Genomic DNA, 17,594 nt, shown 5'->3' on the forward strand with positions numbered 1-17,594 from the left:
TCCCAAACGGTGACATTGATAATAAACAATTTTTTTGTGTGCATACGTACTTCCAGATCGATTTTTGACATATGAAGCTGTTTCTTGCTCTTCGACACTTTTTTTCCATTCTTTGAAATGACTAGAATTTTCTAATTCTAATTCGTTAGTTTGTAATTCTATATCATGCACTCTGGGAAGGTGATCACTGAAGTCAGTAAATTTTTTGAATGTATTTACACATATAGCACACTTCAAAGCTGTAGTTCTGGACGATTCTTGGTCCGTACCAGAGTACCCAGAATGTATATTGTTGTAGTGTCTTTTTAAGTTGAATCTTTTACTAAAAGTCTTGTCACACAGTTCACACGTGAAACAAATAAATGTGGACATCTTGACAAATAAGAACGCTAAATAAGACTATATAACAACATATCCAACTATATATATATATATATATATATACACACACATACCCACCACAATAACTACAATGAAACACGAAATGAAATGTTATAAAAATGAAACCATAAAAACATAGCACGAGACTCAAAACAAACTCAAACACAACCCGCCAGTGACAACTCCAGCAACGTAGTGGGAGTAAAGCCGAATTACGCATGCGCGGAGCAAAGGAGCCGAGCTGCCCAGAACGTCGAGTGTTCAGATAAGGGTTTACTTTATTATCTACCCTTCTCCTGCATAACATAGACGACGTTCTGCTTGAAGCACAAAGTCTAGGATTATCTTTGTATTTAGAGAGAAGTTATCTGACACTCCCCTGCCCCCTGAGCCTATTGTTACGAAGTGAGGGACATGGTTGAGAGCAGTAAAATACTATGCGAATAACTTTGAACAAATAGCACTAATTGTTAAGGAATTTTCAGAGAATGATTCTCTGTCAATCAAAGAAGCTCAATGTGTGTTTCAAGAAAAAGGACTTAAAGAAGACTTAGAATATATCGATGCATATTTCACTTTTGCAGCAGATATCATTCAACAACTGGAATCCAGCAGTCTCTCATTATGTGAATCCACGTCTCTGTTGTTGAATGCAAAGAAAGATTCTGTGTAGCTCCTGGTAAATATGCTGCACAAATATATGAGAAGCTAAAAAGTTTTTTTCAAGAAATCCTGGATATGAAACCATTAATTCTGTGTATAAAGTTCTAAGTGGGACCAGTGGTGAGCTTCCTGAGGGGTTTAATGTAGCCAGGATGGTACTGTATAAGCACGTTCCAGTCACTTCAGTGCATGTTGAGAGATCCTTTTCGGCATATAAACAGATTTTGTCCAACAGACGTCACAAGACCAAGTGTTTTAATCTTGAGAAGTTGTTTGTTGTGTACTGTCATTCAAATTATGAACATAAAGACGAATAAGTGCACACTAAATTAAACATTCTGTAGGACAAATACTACCGCTTATCTAATTCTTTTAAGTGGTCATGCAGTGTTATGTTAATTTGCTGTGTATACCTACATAAAGAAAAAAAAAGCGAATACTGGCATTTAATTAAAACATCGAGCAAGGAAATAGCCAAAATTAATTATTGTGTGTGGAATAAATTTTCAGTGCACATAATGTGAAATTACTCTAACAGAATTGCTTAACTATGAACAAATGGTGAGGGAAATAGGTAGGAACACATAGAGGGTGATCTATCTGAAAATGACTATTTAAGACTTATGTCTTAACTGGTAACTACTTACGGCTAAAAAGACGACGAATCCCACGATATACATTTCTTAAAGAGGGCCAACGGCAACCCATCATTCTTCTTTCCTCAGCTTCTTCTTCTGCTGGTAGATGGCGTGGCATGAGAGCTGGCATGGCAGCTCGCACGGCAGCTAGGATTGGGCCTGGCATGGGAGTTGGCGTGGGGGGTGGCATGGAAGCAGGCATGGGGGCTGGCATTAGAGCAGGCATGGCAGCTCGCACGGCAGCTAAGATTGGGCCTGGCATGTGAGCTGTCGTGGGGGCTGGCATGAGAGCAGGCATGGCAGCTCGCACGGCAGCTAGGATTGGGCCTGGCATGGGAGCTGGCATGAGAGCAGGCATGGCAGCTCGCACAGCAGCTAGGATGGGGCCTGCTAAGGGAGCTGGCGTGGGGGCGGGCATGAGAGCAGGCATGGCAGCTCGCACAGCAGCTGGCATTGGGCCTGGCATGGTAGCTGGCGTAGGGTGTGGCATGGGAGCTGGCATGAGAGCAGGCATGGCAGCTCGCACGGCAGCTAAGATTGGGCCTGGCATGGGAGCTGGCGTGGGGGCTGGCATGAGAGAAGGTATGGCAGCTAGGATGGGGCCTGGCATGGGAACTGGCGTGGGGGGTGGCATGGGGGCAGGCATGAGAGCAGGCATGGCAGCTCGGACAGCAACTAGGATGGGGCCTGGCATGGGAGCTGGCGTGGAAGCTGGCACGGCAGCTAGGATCGACGCTGGCATGTTAACTAGAACGGCAGCTGGTATGTCAGCTAGCATGGCATCCAGCATTGCTGGTGGTATGTTATCTGGCATGGGAGCTGACATAGGAGCTGGAATGGGGACTGGCATGTCAGTTGGAATGGGAGCTGACATGGCACCTAGCATGACATCTAAGGCATCTATACACGCACTTATCCTGGCACGAAGCATGGCAAATTGAATGTCAACTGGCAGGGTGGCTGGCATGGGACCTAGCAGGTGGGCTGGCATGGGAGCTGGAAGGGGGGCTGGCTTGGGACTTCGCATGACATCTAAGGTACTTATACAGGCACTTATCCTGGCACGAAGCATGGCAAATTGAATGTCAACTGGCAGGGTGGCTGGCATGGAACCTAGCAGGTGGGCTGCCGTGGGACCTGGCAGGCGGGCTAGCATGGGACCTGGCATAGGGGCTGGCGTAGGAGCTGGCATAGGGGCTGGCATGGGGGCTGGCATAGGGGCTAGCATAGGGGCTGGCGTGGGAGCTGGCATAAGGTCTGGCATGGGGGCTGGCGTAGGGTGTGGCATGGGAGCTGGCATGAGAGCAGGCATGGCAGCTCGCACGGCAGCTAAGATTGGGCCTGGCATGGGAGCTGGCGTGGGGGCTGGCATGAGAGAAGGTATGGCAGCTAGGATGGGGCCTGGCATGGGAACTGGCGTGGGGGGTGGCATGGGGGCAGGCATGAGAGCAGGCATGGCAGCTCGGACAGCAACTAGGATGGGGCCTGGCATGGGAGCTGGCGTGGAAGCTGGCACGGCAGCTAGGATCGACGCTGGCATGTTAACTAGAACGGCAGCTGGTATGTCAGCTAGCATGGCATCCAGCATTGCTGGTGGTATGTTATCTGGCATGGGAGCTGACATAGGAGCTGGAATGGGGACTGGCATGTCAGTTGGAATGGGAGCTGACATGGCACCTAGCATGACATCTAAGGCATCTATACACGCACTTATCCTGGCACGAAGCATGGCAAATTGAATGTCAACTGGCAGGGTGGCTGGCATGGGACCTAGCAGGTGGGCTGGCATGGGAGCTGGAAGGGGGGCTGGCTTGGGACTTCGCATGACATCTAAGGTACTTATACAGGCACTTATCCTGGCACGAAGCATGGCAAATTGAATGTCAACTGGCAGGGTGGCTGGCATGGAACCTAGCAGGTGGGCTGCCGTGGGACCTGGCAGGCGGGCTAGCATGGGACCTGGCATAGGGGCTGGCGTAGGAGCTGGCATAGGGGCTGGCATGGGGGCTGGCATAGGGGCTAGCATAGGGGCTGGCGTGGGAGCTGGCATAAGGTCTGGCATGGGGGCTGGCGTAGGGTGTGGCATGGGAGCTGGCATGAGAGCAGGCATGGCAGCTCGCACGGCAGCTAAGATTGGGCCTGGCATGGGAGCTGGCGTGGGGGCTGGCATGAGAGAAGGTATGGCAGCTAGGATGGGGCCTGGCATGGGAACTGGCGTGGGGGGTGGCATGGGGGCAGGCATGAGAGCAGGCATGGCAGCTCGGACAGCAACTAGGATGGGGCCTGGCATGGGAGCTGGCGTGGAAGCTGGCACGGCAGCTAGGATCGACGCTGGCATGTTAACTAGAACGGCAGCTGGTATGTCAGCTAGCATGGCATCCAGCATTGCTGGTGGTATGTTATCTGGCATGGGAGCTGACATAGGAGCTGGAATGGGGACTGGCATGTCAGTTGGAATGGGAGCTGACATGGCACCTAGCATGACATCTAAGGCATCTATACACGCACTTATCCTGGCACGAAGCATGGCAAATTGAATGTCAACTGGCAGGGTGGCTGGCATGGGACCTAGCAGGTGGGCTGGCATGGGAGCTGGAAGGGGGGCTGGCTTGGGACTTCGCATGACATCTAAGGTACTTATACAGGCACTTATCCTGGCACGAAGCATGGCAAATTGAATGTCAACTGGCAGGGTGGCTGGCATGGAACCTAGCAGGTGGGCTGCCGTGGGACCTGGCAGGCGGGCTAGCATGGGACCTGGCATAGGGGCTGGCGTAGGAGCTGGCATAGGGGCTGGCATGGGGGCTGGCATAGGGGCTAGCATAGGGGCTGGCGTGGGAGCTGGCATAAGGTCTGGCATGGGGGCTGGCGTGGGACCTGGCAGGAGGGCTGGCGTGTGAGCTGGCATGGGGGCTAGCAGGGGAGCTGGCATGGGGGCTTGCATGGGAGCTGTCACGGCAGCTAGGATCGAGGCTGGCATGTTAACTAGAACGGCAACTAGTATGTCAGCTGGCATGGCATCCAGCATGGCTGGTGGTATGTTATCTAGCTTGATAACTAGTATGGCAGGTGGCATGTCAGCTGGAATGGGAGCTGGCATGGGACCTAGCATTACATCTAAGACACCTATACAGGGACTTATCATGGCATATAGCGTGACAATTTGAATGTCAACTTGCAGGAGGGCTGGCATGGAACCTGGCAGGGGATCTGGCATGGGAGATGGCATGGGAGCTGGCATGAGGGATGGCATGTCAGCTAGCATGTCAGCAGGAATGCGAGCTGGCATGAGACCTAGCCTGACATCTAAGGCGCGTATGGAGGCACTTATACTGGCACGAAGCATGGCAATTCCAATGTCAACCCTGAGGCGGGTTGGTATGGGACCTGGCATGGGGTCTGACATGAGACCTAGTATGGTAGCTGATATGGAATCGCTGGCATGAGAGATCGCATGAGACCTTGTAAGGGATCTGGCATGGGTCCTCGCAATATATCTGGCATGGGAGCCGGTAATGGGTCGTGGCATGGAATCAGGCATGGGAACTGTTATGAGATCACTGGCATGGGATAAGGCATGGGAACTAGCGATGGGAGCTGGTATGGGATGTGACGTGGGAGCTGATAGGGGATCTACCTTGGGATCACTGGCAAGAGAGCCGGAAATATGTGCTTGCATGGGATCTCGCATGGGAGATTGCAAGGAATCTGGCATGTGAGCTGGCAAGGAATCTGACATGGGAGCTGGCACGGGTGTGCTGGCATGGCATCTGGCAAGGGATTTCGCATGGGAGCTCGCTTCAGACCTTGTAAGGGATCTGGCATGGAAGCTGTCATGCGAACTAACATCGGTGACATGGGGGCTAGCATGGGATCTAGCAGTGGGAGCTTGCATGGGATCTAATATGGGATCTGGTATGGGAGCTGGCCTGGCTTTCGAGAACCCTGCAACATAAAAATAAACTTGATCGTTAAGCATGTGTCATTGCATTCATTGCCTTTCAGTGATAACATTAATAGGGCTACGATTCGTATGCAATTGCATAGTTTTACTGTCAATTTGGAAGTCATACAAAATCATTTTATTCACATTTTGAACTACTGTAATGACGAATATTCCAAGTTAATTGTGCATATTTTTACATATTTCAGGCGTTCTTGTACATAATAGACTAATGAGCAAGCAATATTTTTAGTATTTTGTGGCACAAAGCCCCAAATTCGCATATTTTGTAAAAAAATATTCTGAAATGTTTATCACAATATTTTTATCTTAACTGTAGTCGGTGGTGGGAAATTCCTTGAATATGCAATGTGGGTGTGGAAAAATCCAAACAACCAGACTATGCTTTTGTTACTGCACAACAAGAAGCATTCCCAAATACCTCTACCTACCTGAATTAATCATCATCATCAGCAGCTATACAAATAGCCTATTAGGCCATGTGGCCTATTACGATCTCAAAATAAAGATGAATTCCCCCCCTCTTTTCGGGTCGTCCCAGAGATCTCTTCCCATAGACTTGTAGTGAAGTATAGCTTTCGGGATTCTGTGGGATCTCATACGTCGCAAATGGCTTTCCAATTATTATGATATTTCTGTATGAAATGGAATACTGATTCCAGATCAAGCTCTTTCATACTTCGTCGTTGTGTTTGTGGTTCCATTTTGTACAGCAAGCTGTTCTTCGCATAAATCTAATTTCGTTATTGTTATTCTGCTTTCATCCACCCGCATTTAATGTTCATGCCTCACTACCATAACAGTGTACAAGGTTTATTAAAGGCGTGTTATAGGGACTTTCGTAAAATGGAAGGTTGCATTATCCTGTTGATTATTGCCATAAATTTGGAGTATTTTACAATTTTGCTCATAGTCAAATCAAATATTAATTTCTAGCCAAGATATGTAAAATCATTAAGTCTTTCTAAAATTTTGCCTTCGAAACATTTTACGAGAGATTTGTTGTGACGAAAGTGTGAAAAAAATAAGAACAGAAGAAAGATCATCCCTTTCCTGTTGCTTAGCACTAAAAGTATGATTAATTCACAATATAGAGTTCCAAATATTTCTAAAATTACAACCACACGTGCTTAATTGTGGCCACATTGAGTGAAACGAAGGGACCGAGTGTGAGATTCAGATATATTTTTAGCACATAAAGAAAAAAAGAGTGCCAAAAAAAATGAAAGTTTTAATTGTTGGTAACTTTAAGGAGTGTACATAATGTAAGTACCATTACTCTAACAGAAACAAAGGAAGACGCCGAGGGCGATCAATCTGAAAATGGCTCTGAGACATAAAGTTTATATTTACTTACGCCTAAAAAGACGACGTCTACGAAATACATTTCTTAAAAAGGACCAGCAGCCAATCTTCGTTATTCTTTCCTCAGCTTCTTCTTCTTCTCCTGGTAGGGGCTCCAACGATGGTGCTGGCATGCGAGCTGCCATGAGATTCGGCATGGATGGTATGGCCTTCAGGATAGGGATATTTCGATAGTCATCTGTGGCTTCCTTCTCCTCTGCAAGAAGCAAAATAAACTTGATCGTTAAGCATGTGTTAATGTATTCACTGGCTTTCAGTCAATGGCTTATTAATAGGACGAGGATTCGTATGCAACTCCATATTTTTGCTGTTCATTTGTAAGTAATACAAAATGAATTTATACACATTTTGAACGATTGTAATGACGAATATTACAAATTAATTGTACATACTATTTTTGCATATTTCAGGCGATCTTGTATATAATACACTAATGAGCATGCAATGTAACGTATTTTTAGATTTTTGTGGCATGAAGCCCCAAATTAGAATATTTTGTGAAAACAACAATATTCTAAATTATTTGTAATCACAAATTTTTTCTCTTAACTGTACCCGATGGCGGGAAATTACTTGCATATGCAATGTGGGTGTGGAAAAACCAAAACCACCACAATTTTGGTCATATTCAAATCAATATCAAATATTAATTTGTAGCCAAGATATGTAAAATCCTTAAGTCTTTCTAAAATTTTGCCTTCTAAACGTATTTTACGTGGAAGAGAATATTTTTCCCAGAAGGCCATAACTTTGTCGCTTTTCTTCTGTATTTATTTCCATGTTATATTGTTTTGCAATTATATTTAAATTATGTACTGAATACTGTAAATCATTTTCTGTAGGTGCTATTGAAACCAGGTCATCTGCAAATATTGCAAATATCAATGAACCTATTTTTAAATTTCTGTTTATCTGCAACTGATCATGTCGCATTTGTCTCCATTCCTGAAGAATTTCATTCTTGTGCATTATAAACAGAAGGTGGGAAAGACCGCAATCCTGTTTTACGCCTGTGTTAATTTCGTCATATCGCATGTGTAGGATGTTTGGCTATATCAGTAGCTCGTGGATTTTTGTTCTGTGTCTGTTTTTATTGTCGTGTGTTATAGATGGCTTATGTTCATGTAACTGATTTGCATTTTGTTTTAATGTTTATAATATTTGTGATTAAGGAGATCATGAATCATGGCAGGCCTATGTAAATTTCCAATCTGGCATGTGCCTTCGTGACGGAGGGAAACCATGAAAAAGATTGACTGAGCACGGGATTTGAACCCGGGGCCTTCCGAATACTAGTTTCAAGCACTACCGTTTGAGCCAAGTCGCTTAGATTTCCTTATTTCTTATCCATTTCTTGTAATTTTATTGTTTGTCAGTTGCAATTATAACAATAAACGTTACACTACAGTAGACTACTAAGACATGCTGTGTTGTGCACTGTTGTTCAGTTGTGCAATTAAAAGTTCTTCGGAGAAAATTTTGTCACTATAACTCTTATAACTCTTTCATCCAATATTCACACGATGCATAACATGCGAAAATTTCGGGGCATTGTACTGGAATGTGACGCTTTTTAGATTTTAATAATGATGAGGGATATCTTGCTCCAAAACATAACGGCCTTTCTTCCAGAAATTGGTAAATTCCCATCTTCTCCTCAAGTCTTAGGCACATGGCAGAAATGAAATATTACAATAACTTCAAGAATTGGCAACTGAGCTAAGTGTTTATCCCTTGCTCGTTCCTTAGGGCCCTTACACACGAGCGACGTTTAGCCGCCAAGGTCGACTGCAAAAAGCAGTCGGTTTGCCGCCGACATGAGCGGTTCTTCGACGGCAGACGCAGTTGACATGAGCGACTCTACAGTCAATACGGGCGTTGTGTGTCGTCGGTTCCGGCGGCAGTCGAACTGCAAAACGTATGTCATTTTCACTCGCATTATAATAATGCACGTCGAGGAAGAACTACTTTTATTATTTTTTCTCCGTCCTAGAAAAATACGTGTTAAACATAGAAAATATCAGATACATCGGATTCTCATTCAATGAGCGCTGTATGGCCAATTTCACTGTATTTTTCACGAGCTTCGTGCCTATGGAGATAATTTTCTTCACTATTTCAGAATGTCAGGGTTATCATTCGATCATCTGTTGGAAAAAGTGACAGACGGTGCAGACCTAGGAAACCTTTTTCTGAAGCTTCTGAAAAGTCTGAGAGAAGGAAAGCTAGGAACATATTGCAGGCCACCGGCGTCAGTCGACTGAGATGCTCGCCTGTTGATCTGGAGTTGCACTTGGGCGTGGGTTCGATTTCCGCTTAGACTGATTACCTGGTTGGATTTTTACCGAGATTTTTCAACCGTAAGGCGAATGTCAGGTAATCTATGGCGAATCCTCGGCCTCATCTCGTCAAATAACATCTCGCTACCACCAATCCCATCACGCTAAATTACTTAGTATTTGATACAACGTCGTTAAATTACCACACACACTGCAGTCACAAAAAAGGAGTAACTTCTCTTTCTTACACAGATATGCTTGACAGATCAGGGAAAGAGAGATACTGCTAATTTTGTCAAGGAAATTACAATTACTACACCGAAACGTGCCACAAAATAAAAAGAGCGTACATGTCAGCTGCCATAAAGCCTATTCCACTAACTTTTGCCTCTTGTTACAAAATAAATATTTTACCTCTAACTACTGTACAAAGTTTGATCATAATCTGATAGATGGAAGGAAACTTATTAAATTTATCTAATTTCACCCCTATAATGGGGTAGTTTGCTTTACACAAATATAATTAGAGCTTGTATACAAAACAAATATGTTACCCTTAACTAACGTACAATTTTGATGAAAATCTGTTTCGTATGAGAAAAGGTACTAATTTTATCTAAATTCACCCCTACAATGAGACAGTTTCTTTTACATAAGTATAGTTAGAGTTTGTATATAAAACAAATATACTGCCTATAACTACTGTGTAAATTTTAACTAAAATATGTTACATAGAAGAAACGTTATTAATTTCCTCTAAATGCGCCCCTTATAAGGGGTAGTTTCCCTCAAACGTAACAAACTTGCTGTACAAAAGAAATATACTACCTGTAACTACTGTACAAAGTTTTTAATGAAAATCTGTTAAAATGGAGAAAAATTAATAATACGAGTAGTTGTTAATTTTTCTATAAATTCAGCCCCTATAAAGGGTAGTTTCCTTTATACAAGCGTAATCGGAGTTTGTAGACAAAACCAATATACAACCTATAACTACTGTACAACTTTTCATAAAAATCTGTTAGATAGAAGAAAAGTTATTAATTTTTCTCTAAATACACCCCCTTAAGGTGTAGTTTCCCATCTACCAACGTATTCAGTTTGTATATAAAACAAATATACTAATTACTTACTACTTACTGGCTTTTAAGGAACCCGGAGGTTCATTGCCGCTCTCACATAAGCCCACCATTGGTCCCTATCCTGAGCAAGATTGATCCATTCTCTATCATCATATCCCACCTCCCTCAAATCCATTTTAATATTATCCTCCCATCTACGTCTCGGTATCCGTAAAGGTCTTTTTCCCTCCGGCCTCCCTACTAACACTCTAATGCATTTTTGGATTCGCCCATATGTGCTACATGCCCTGCCCATCTCAAACATCTGGATTTAATGTTCGTAATTATGTTACGTGAAGAATCAATGCGTGCAGTTCTGTGTTGTGTAACTTTCTCCATTCTCCTGTAACTTCATCCCTCTTACCCCCAAATATTTTCCTAAGCACCTTATTCTCAAACACCCTTAACCTATGTTCCTCTCTCAAAGTGAGAGTCCAAGTTTCACAACCATAAAGAACAACCGATAATATAATTGTTTTATAAATTCTAACTTTCGGACTTTTTGACAGCAGACTGGATGATAAGAGCTTCTCAACCGAATAATAACAGCCATTTCCCATATTTATTCTGTGTTTAATTTCCTCCCGAGTATAATTTATATTTGTTATTGTTGCTCCAAGATATTTGAACTTCTCCTACTCTTCAAAAGATAAATTTCCAATTTTTATATTTCCATTTCGTACAATATTCTCGTCACGAGACATAATCATATACTTTGTCTTTTCGGAATTTACTTCCAAACCTATATCTTTTCTTGCTTCAAATAAAATTCCCGTGTTTTCCCTAATCGTCTGTGGATTTTCTCCTAACATATTCACGTCATCCGCATAGACAAGCAGCTGATATAACCCGTTCAATTCCAAACCCTCTCTGTTATCCTGGACTTTCCTAATGGCATACTCTAGAGCAACGTTAAAAAGTAAAGTGATAGTGCATCTCCTTGCTTTAGCCCACAGTGAATTCGAAACGCATCTGACAGAAACTGATCTATACGAATTCTGCTGTAAGTTTCACTGAGACACATTTTAATTAATCGAACAAGTTTCTTGGGAATACCAAATTCAATAAGAATATTATATAAAACTTCTCATCTACATATGGAGTTTATCTTCTGAAAAGAATATTCGACAAAATTTTGTACGACGGCAACAAAAGTGATATTCCTCGAAAGTTACTACAGTTAGTCTTCTCCTTCTTCTTTTCAAATGTAAAACAAATATACTACCCGAAACTATTGCACAAAGATTTATGAAAATCTGTTAAATAGGAGAAAAGTTATTAATTTTTCTCTAAATACACCCTCTGTAAGGAGTACTTCCCCTTGTACCAACGTAATCAGAGTTTGTATACAAAACAAATATACTACTCGAAACTATTACACAATGTTTTTATGAAAATCTGTTACATAGGAGAAAAATTATTAATTTTCCCTACATGCACCCTATAAGGGGTAGTTTCCCTTATAAAAACGTTATCAAAGTTTATATACAAAACAAATATACGTGTAACTACTATACAAAGTTTCATGAATATCTGTTAAATATGAGAAGAGACATTAATTTTATCCAGATAAATTTATATTCTGAATCACTGCGTGTCGCCGATCTTGGCGGCTAAAATTCGTTCTTGTGTAAGCAGAAAACGCTGCCGCCAGTCGCGGGGACCGACTGTAAGTCTGCCGTTGGGGTCAGCGCTCGAGTGTAAAGCAACCAACGTTTTCCATTTAAATACATTACCGACTGCATCCCCGCGACAAGCCGCTAAGGTCAACTGCTTTTTGCAGTCGACCTTGGCGGCTAAAAGTCGCTCCTGTGCAAGGATCCTTAAGTAGTGAAGAGTGTGAGGGAAGGCCGTCATATTTTGGAGCAAAGTAATCAAATTTACGTTTCCTAAAGAATGTAAAGGTGTCGTCTTTACATGCAATGAAGGTGTTTGGGGGCCAAGGAGATAGAACTCCATGTCCGAGTTACCTCCCATACCTAGTGAGAAGAAAGTAACTAGGGGATTGTAAATAGACATAATAATTAAATAACATTATTTCATGATAATTATGAATATTTCACTTAAGGTTGTTCCACGTTAATTTATCTACATAGGCCTATTTATAAATAAAGTTAGCCTTTCTCTCTTTCTGCATTGGATAGTGACTTGGTTGTATAAAATTCCTAATAATAAGTAACTTATGTATTATGATAACTTTAAATTACAATATTAAAACGTTTGCTTCAGTTGTGAAGGAAAAAACAAAATTACTAAGAATAGTTTCATTTACTTCTGCCTGTATGGCTACTTAATTTTTATAAATAACACTTGTTGAGCATTCGCCTTCCATAAAACTTAAATTTTCATTTTTTCTTCTTCTTTTTGCGTCTCTTTCGTTTCTTTGGGGAGCTAGTTGAGATGAGGGAGTCTTTTTCTTGTAATCTTTTAGAAAAATACTGGGAACGGTATGCTAGTTTTGGGGATGTCCTGATCTCGTTCCCAATAAAATGAATACCGCAAATTCTTGTTGCGGGTGTTTGTTTCCAAGGTGAACCATCAACACTTGAAATCAAGATCTTAAAAAACAAGGCTTTAGAAGACTTGATGAAATGCCTTCACGTTTCATTGCACTACACTGATTGCTGTGTGGGATTTAGATTCAAACATAAGCACAGTTAAATGATACTGACTACTAACGACCCAGCAACCATAAAGCATTCCGAATTTTATTGTCAATACTTTCAAAGAAAAAATAATAGCTATATTTCATTCAAATGGAATAAAAATTGTAAGAGGAATATTAAAAGAGGAAAACGAAGTAGGATAAAAGTTGGTAATCCTGTAATACGAGTAATATTGTGATACTGTGTTTGATAGCTTATCACGGTTTTATAGAGCAAGAGAAGGACCAATTGTCCACGAACTTATCCTTAATACGTTGTCGTAAAAAACTGATTTTTGTCTCGATACGTAAAATTGTAATAAATTCTCAAACAAACTATCACGATATTACTCCTATCACGATATTACAAGCGTTTACCGTATCTTATTAACGTGGGTAATAGTGTATTTTGTAGTTAAAAATCTATTTATTTATTTAAATTGTGTTTTTTAATAATAAACTATGGTTCATTGTTGTGTGTACGGTATTAGCACTCAAAGGGAAAGGGGTATTGGTAAACAACTGCCTAAGTAATAACAGATCGATTTCAAAACTGCAAGCATAATATCGACGGGCCAGTTCAAAAGGGAAACAACTCAAAATTTAAAGTTTTCAGAAAACTGAAGTTTAAAGCTTCAAGCATATATAAAACATGATCCGAATTTGGATTAAGTTAAACGATTTTCCCACCTCACTTCTGATATTCCCATCACATCCATTCTGATTCCTCTCATTGTTTCCTTCAAGTTTTCCAACTTACCTGGTACAGGCGGAGTCTTCGGTCTTCTTGTCAATCTTCTTGTCCATCTTGTCAATCTTCTTGTCCATCTTGTCCATCTTCTTTTCTTCTCTCCGTTGGATTTCGTCATGACATGTCCTTCCCCAGTATCCCCCACCCGGACATCCGATTGGGGGGATAGTTTACGTCCGGAATTTTTTACCAGGGAAAGACTCATCATGGCATTTTTATCATATCATCTTCTTGGGATATATAAATGCGGTAGCCTCCCATTGCTATCCGCACACCACTCTCTCTTTCGCATCTTAAAAGATCCCAGGGGGCCCCAGCGTGAAGGTGAGGAGAGTGGATTTGACTAATTAGGCCCTCCGGACTTCACCGAAATTCTCCACAAGGGTTAAATATCAGTTCCATCAGGGTTTTTGACCCGATCAGAGACCAGGAAATCCCAATTAGCCTTTGCCCCCCATATTGAGTTTAAAGCATTATAAAGGTCATCCATGCAAAAGAATAACTAAGATACTTATCGAACATAACACTAAGAAAGTTAGTCTTCCAGGATTTAAGATTAAAGTTACGTCATTGAAATACTAGATATGTAAAATTAACATTATTACAATAAATAAATATTAAATCTCAAATCTCTCCGCAGTGCATATGAAGAGAAGGCATATGTCACTGTTGTTAGGGATTCGTCTGTCGGATAGGGGCGTTAAGCTTGACGGCCCCCTTAGTGCCATTCGACAGGAGTAGGCTACGTGCCGGCACCGGGGTTCTCCTTCTCTCTTTCTCATCTTCATCATCATCACTCATTCCATATACTATACTTACATATACACTCACCCTAGTACAAGACATAACTCTCCACAGGTACACATCATGTACAGCGTGACCCGCCAAAGTGGTGCGCAACTAGAAAATGGGGCACAGTTCTGCCATCTATCCGCAATATGCGAAACCCGAATCACGTAAAGTGAAGTGGGTAGACATTAAATACATACATACTAAGAAATAAACGTGAAGTTCTGTCTACATTAATAAATAAGATTACTATAATGGTCGACCTGCGTGGCGCAGGCGGTATAGCGCTGGCCTTCTGTGCCCGAGGTTGCGGGTTCGATCCTGGCCCAGGTCGATGGCATTCAAGTGTGCTTAAATGCTACAGGCTCATGTCAGTAAATTTACTGGCATGTAAAAGAACTCCTGTGGGGCATAATTCCGGCACACCAGCGATGCTGATATAACCTCTGCAGGTGCGAGCATCGTTAAATAAAACATAATTTATTTGTTATTAGAACGACACCATTTTTAAGTTCACAAATACTATTAATTAATTTTTAGTTTGCTCATTATCTAGATGCGAAGCAGAAAGAAGATGAAATCAAATGTCTATCAAGATTAAGCAAACTAAGACTTCAATATTATTCATTTATGCAGTGATAAGAGAAGTTGTGAAACAAATACAAAGGAAAAATCGTGAACTGAATACAGTTTATTAAATTAATAACTATAGGATTGATATAATTCTGAAAAAAAAGTTTTAATTTTAATTTTTATATTCGTGTGGAGTGGGGGACACACAGGTATGCATGAGATAATTTTGATTGTGCTACTAAAACCCCTTGAGTCTTGGTGTTGCCTAAACCCCAAAAGATACAAAACGCTATAAGGAAGAACATACAGTTTTATTGTCGTTGAAATCGACATGTTTTCACACATTTGAACATAGAAGCTATAAAAAAATCTCTACAAACTAATTTCAAGAATTAAGAAGAATTGCCCATTCAATACGTTATGGACATGCAATAATTTAACGTGTATATTTCTCAAAGCAAAAGCCTTATATTTCTAGAGGTAAATAATCTTAAACCCTCAGTTTCCTGCTACTGCAATGCAGACCAGGAATATTGCTGGAGTAATAGTTCATGCTAATTCAATTATTTGACGTAATAAAGAAGATGAAAGTCGCAAGGCCTTACCTTGTTGGCATCATTAATTCCACTGTCTGTTATCCTGATGTTAGTTAAAGAGTCCCACTCCATGGGCTGCATGTCACTGCCGGCGTCGATGCCTTCCCACTGCACGGGCTCCTGTTGTTCCTAGAAAATTTCAGAAATGTGGAACAATAAATGTTAAAATTTTAATCGACGATGGTGAAGTTTTAAAGACTATAAACGGCGTAATTTGTCTCACTTTAGAACAAAAGTAAAGTGATGTGTCCCATGATTTAGATTGACGCAATTACATTAGACTAGTCTTACCTAAATGAGAGGATTCTATGGAAGATTTAGAGTTCACTTTGTCTGAAAATGTTCTCTGTCGCAAGCAGATCTCTCTGTAAACTTACAATACTGCAAGTAACTTCGATAATAATCGAATCAGTGAATTACTTGAAAATTCCTGGAATTGTTTCGAAAATTCTGAAAGACTTGTAAAAGCCGCCTAAAATGTTTAATTCAATTTGATACAGCTAGTGACAATCGGCATAGATGGACTAGGGAAAGAGACTCGTGTGCTGGGATGTGAGTTAGATTACACTCCGGCTGATTGATTATAATTATGTGCATAACCTATATTTTATTTCCATGCTCTCGGAGGCAGTGCCGAAAATCCAGTACAGACAGTGCAACTTTCTACATTCGAATGTGGAAAGATAAAATGTATCCACTTTTTTTTTCTTTCCGGCAGCTTGTAAGTCTGTTATTTAACGAGGTCACTCAGCGTCGACTGAATTGGTGGAATGGAGGTGATATTAAAGCAAAATGAATCCTTGGTGAGCTACGGGATTATGTGACCCAAACAATTGATCAGACCAAGTGGGCTGGAAGTAGTTATGAGATTCAATATATTTCAATTTCTGTCAACGTTGAGACCGCTTCGATAATAAAAGCACCAAAAAGGAAATATGAGTTCGTGTCAATTTAGCCGTTATTAATTGAGGGGTCTATGATTAGTTCGTGGCCACCTGTAAGACCTCTGATATTGTGAGTTCGTAACGTTGGTTAAAAATTATAGACAGTTCGAAGCAATTGTTCATTCATACAATATACAGCATTTCTATTAAATTAGAGACAGATGAAGATTTTCGTAACAGTTACTTGAATTTGAATTAGATTTAATAACAACTACGAGTATGAACATATTGTAATACATTATGCCAGTCTTTCTCAAACTTTTTTCCATTTCGGATCACTTTTAACGTAGTGTACAAACTTGGAATTCTTGTAGTCCATTTTTATTATTATTATTATTATTATTATTATTATTATTATTCATTTAATGAGGTGGGTGTAACTGTAGAATTGAAACTATGTTAATAATGCACATACACTCTCAAAAACTTACATTTTCAATTCGGTTTAAAGTGCACATTCGCTATAATCAGTAGGCCTACTATGAACTTGTATAAAATTTTTAAAAGAGTAAAAAAAATAGAAACAGAACTACATCCAAAGAAGTGCCCTGGCTACGACTTGATAACTGCTAAAATTCTTTTGGAACTCCCCAGAAAAGCAATTTTGTTTATTGCAACTCTTTTTAATGGAATTCTTAGAACTTCTTATTATCCAGCACAGTGGAAAGTTCCTCAAATTATCTTGATTCCAAAACCAGGGAAACCACCAAATGAAATGACTTCATATCGTCCAATTAGTTTGTTACCAATACTATCTAAATTATTTGAGAAGCTCTTTTTAAAGAGATTGTCTCCAATTCTTACTGACAGCAATATCATACCTGACCATCAGTTCGGATTCCGAAGAGAACACTCTACAATAGAACAAATTCATAGAGTCGTCAAT

At 41.0% G+C, this 17,594-nt stretch overlaps 1 protein-coding gene across 1 annotated transcript in view; it reads right to left on the reverse strand.

Annotated features, from left to right (window-relative positions):
• LOC138713615 (proline-rich protein 36-like) overlaps window positions 1–17,594 on the reverse strand; it is a 99,367-nt gene that overhangs the window by 18,910 nt on the left and 62,863 nt on the right. The window contains exons 2-4 of the mRNA XM_069845847.1: window positions 15,774–15,893; window positions 7,004–7,207; window positions 1,692–5,627 (exon numbers count right to left, since the gene is read on the reverse strand). Of these exons, the coding sequence (XP_069701948.1) occupies window positions 1,692–5,627; window positions 7,004–7,148 (4,081 nt within the window). The 5' untranslated portion in view covers window positions 7,149–7,207; window positions 15,774–15,893. The remainder of the gene's footprint in view (window positions 1–1,691; window positions 5,628–7,003; window positions 7,208–15,773; window positions 15,894–17,594) is intronic.

Source organism: Periplaneta americana, chromosome 14, assembly GCF_040183065.1.
Source record: "Periplaneta americana isolate PAMFEO1 chromosome 14, P.americana_PAMFEO1_priV1, whole genome shotgun sequence".
NCBI lineage: Eukaryota > Metazoa > Arthropoda > Insecta > Blattodea > Blattidae > Periplaneta > Periplaneta americana.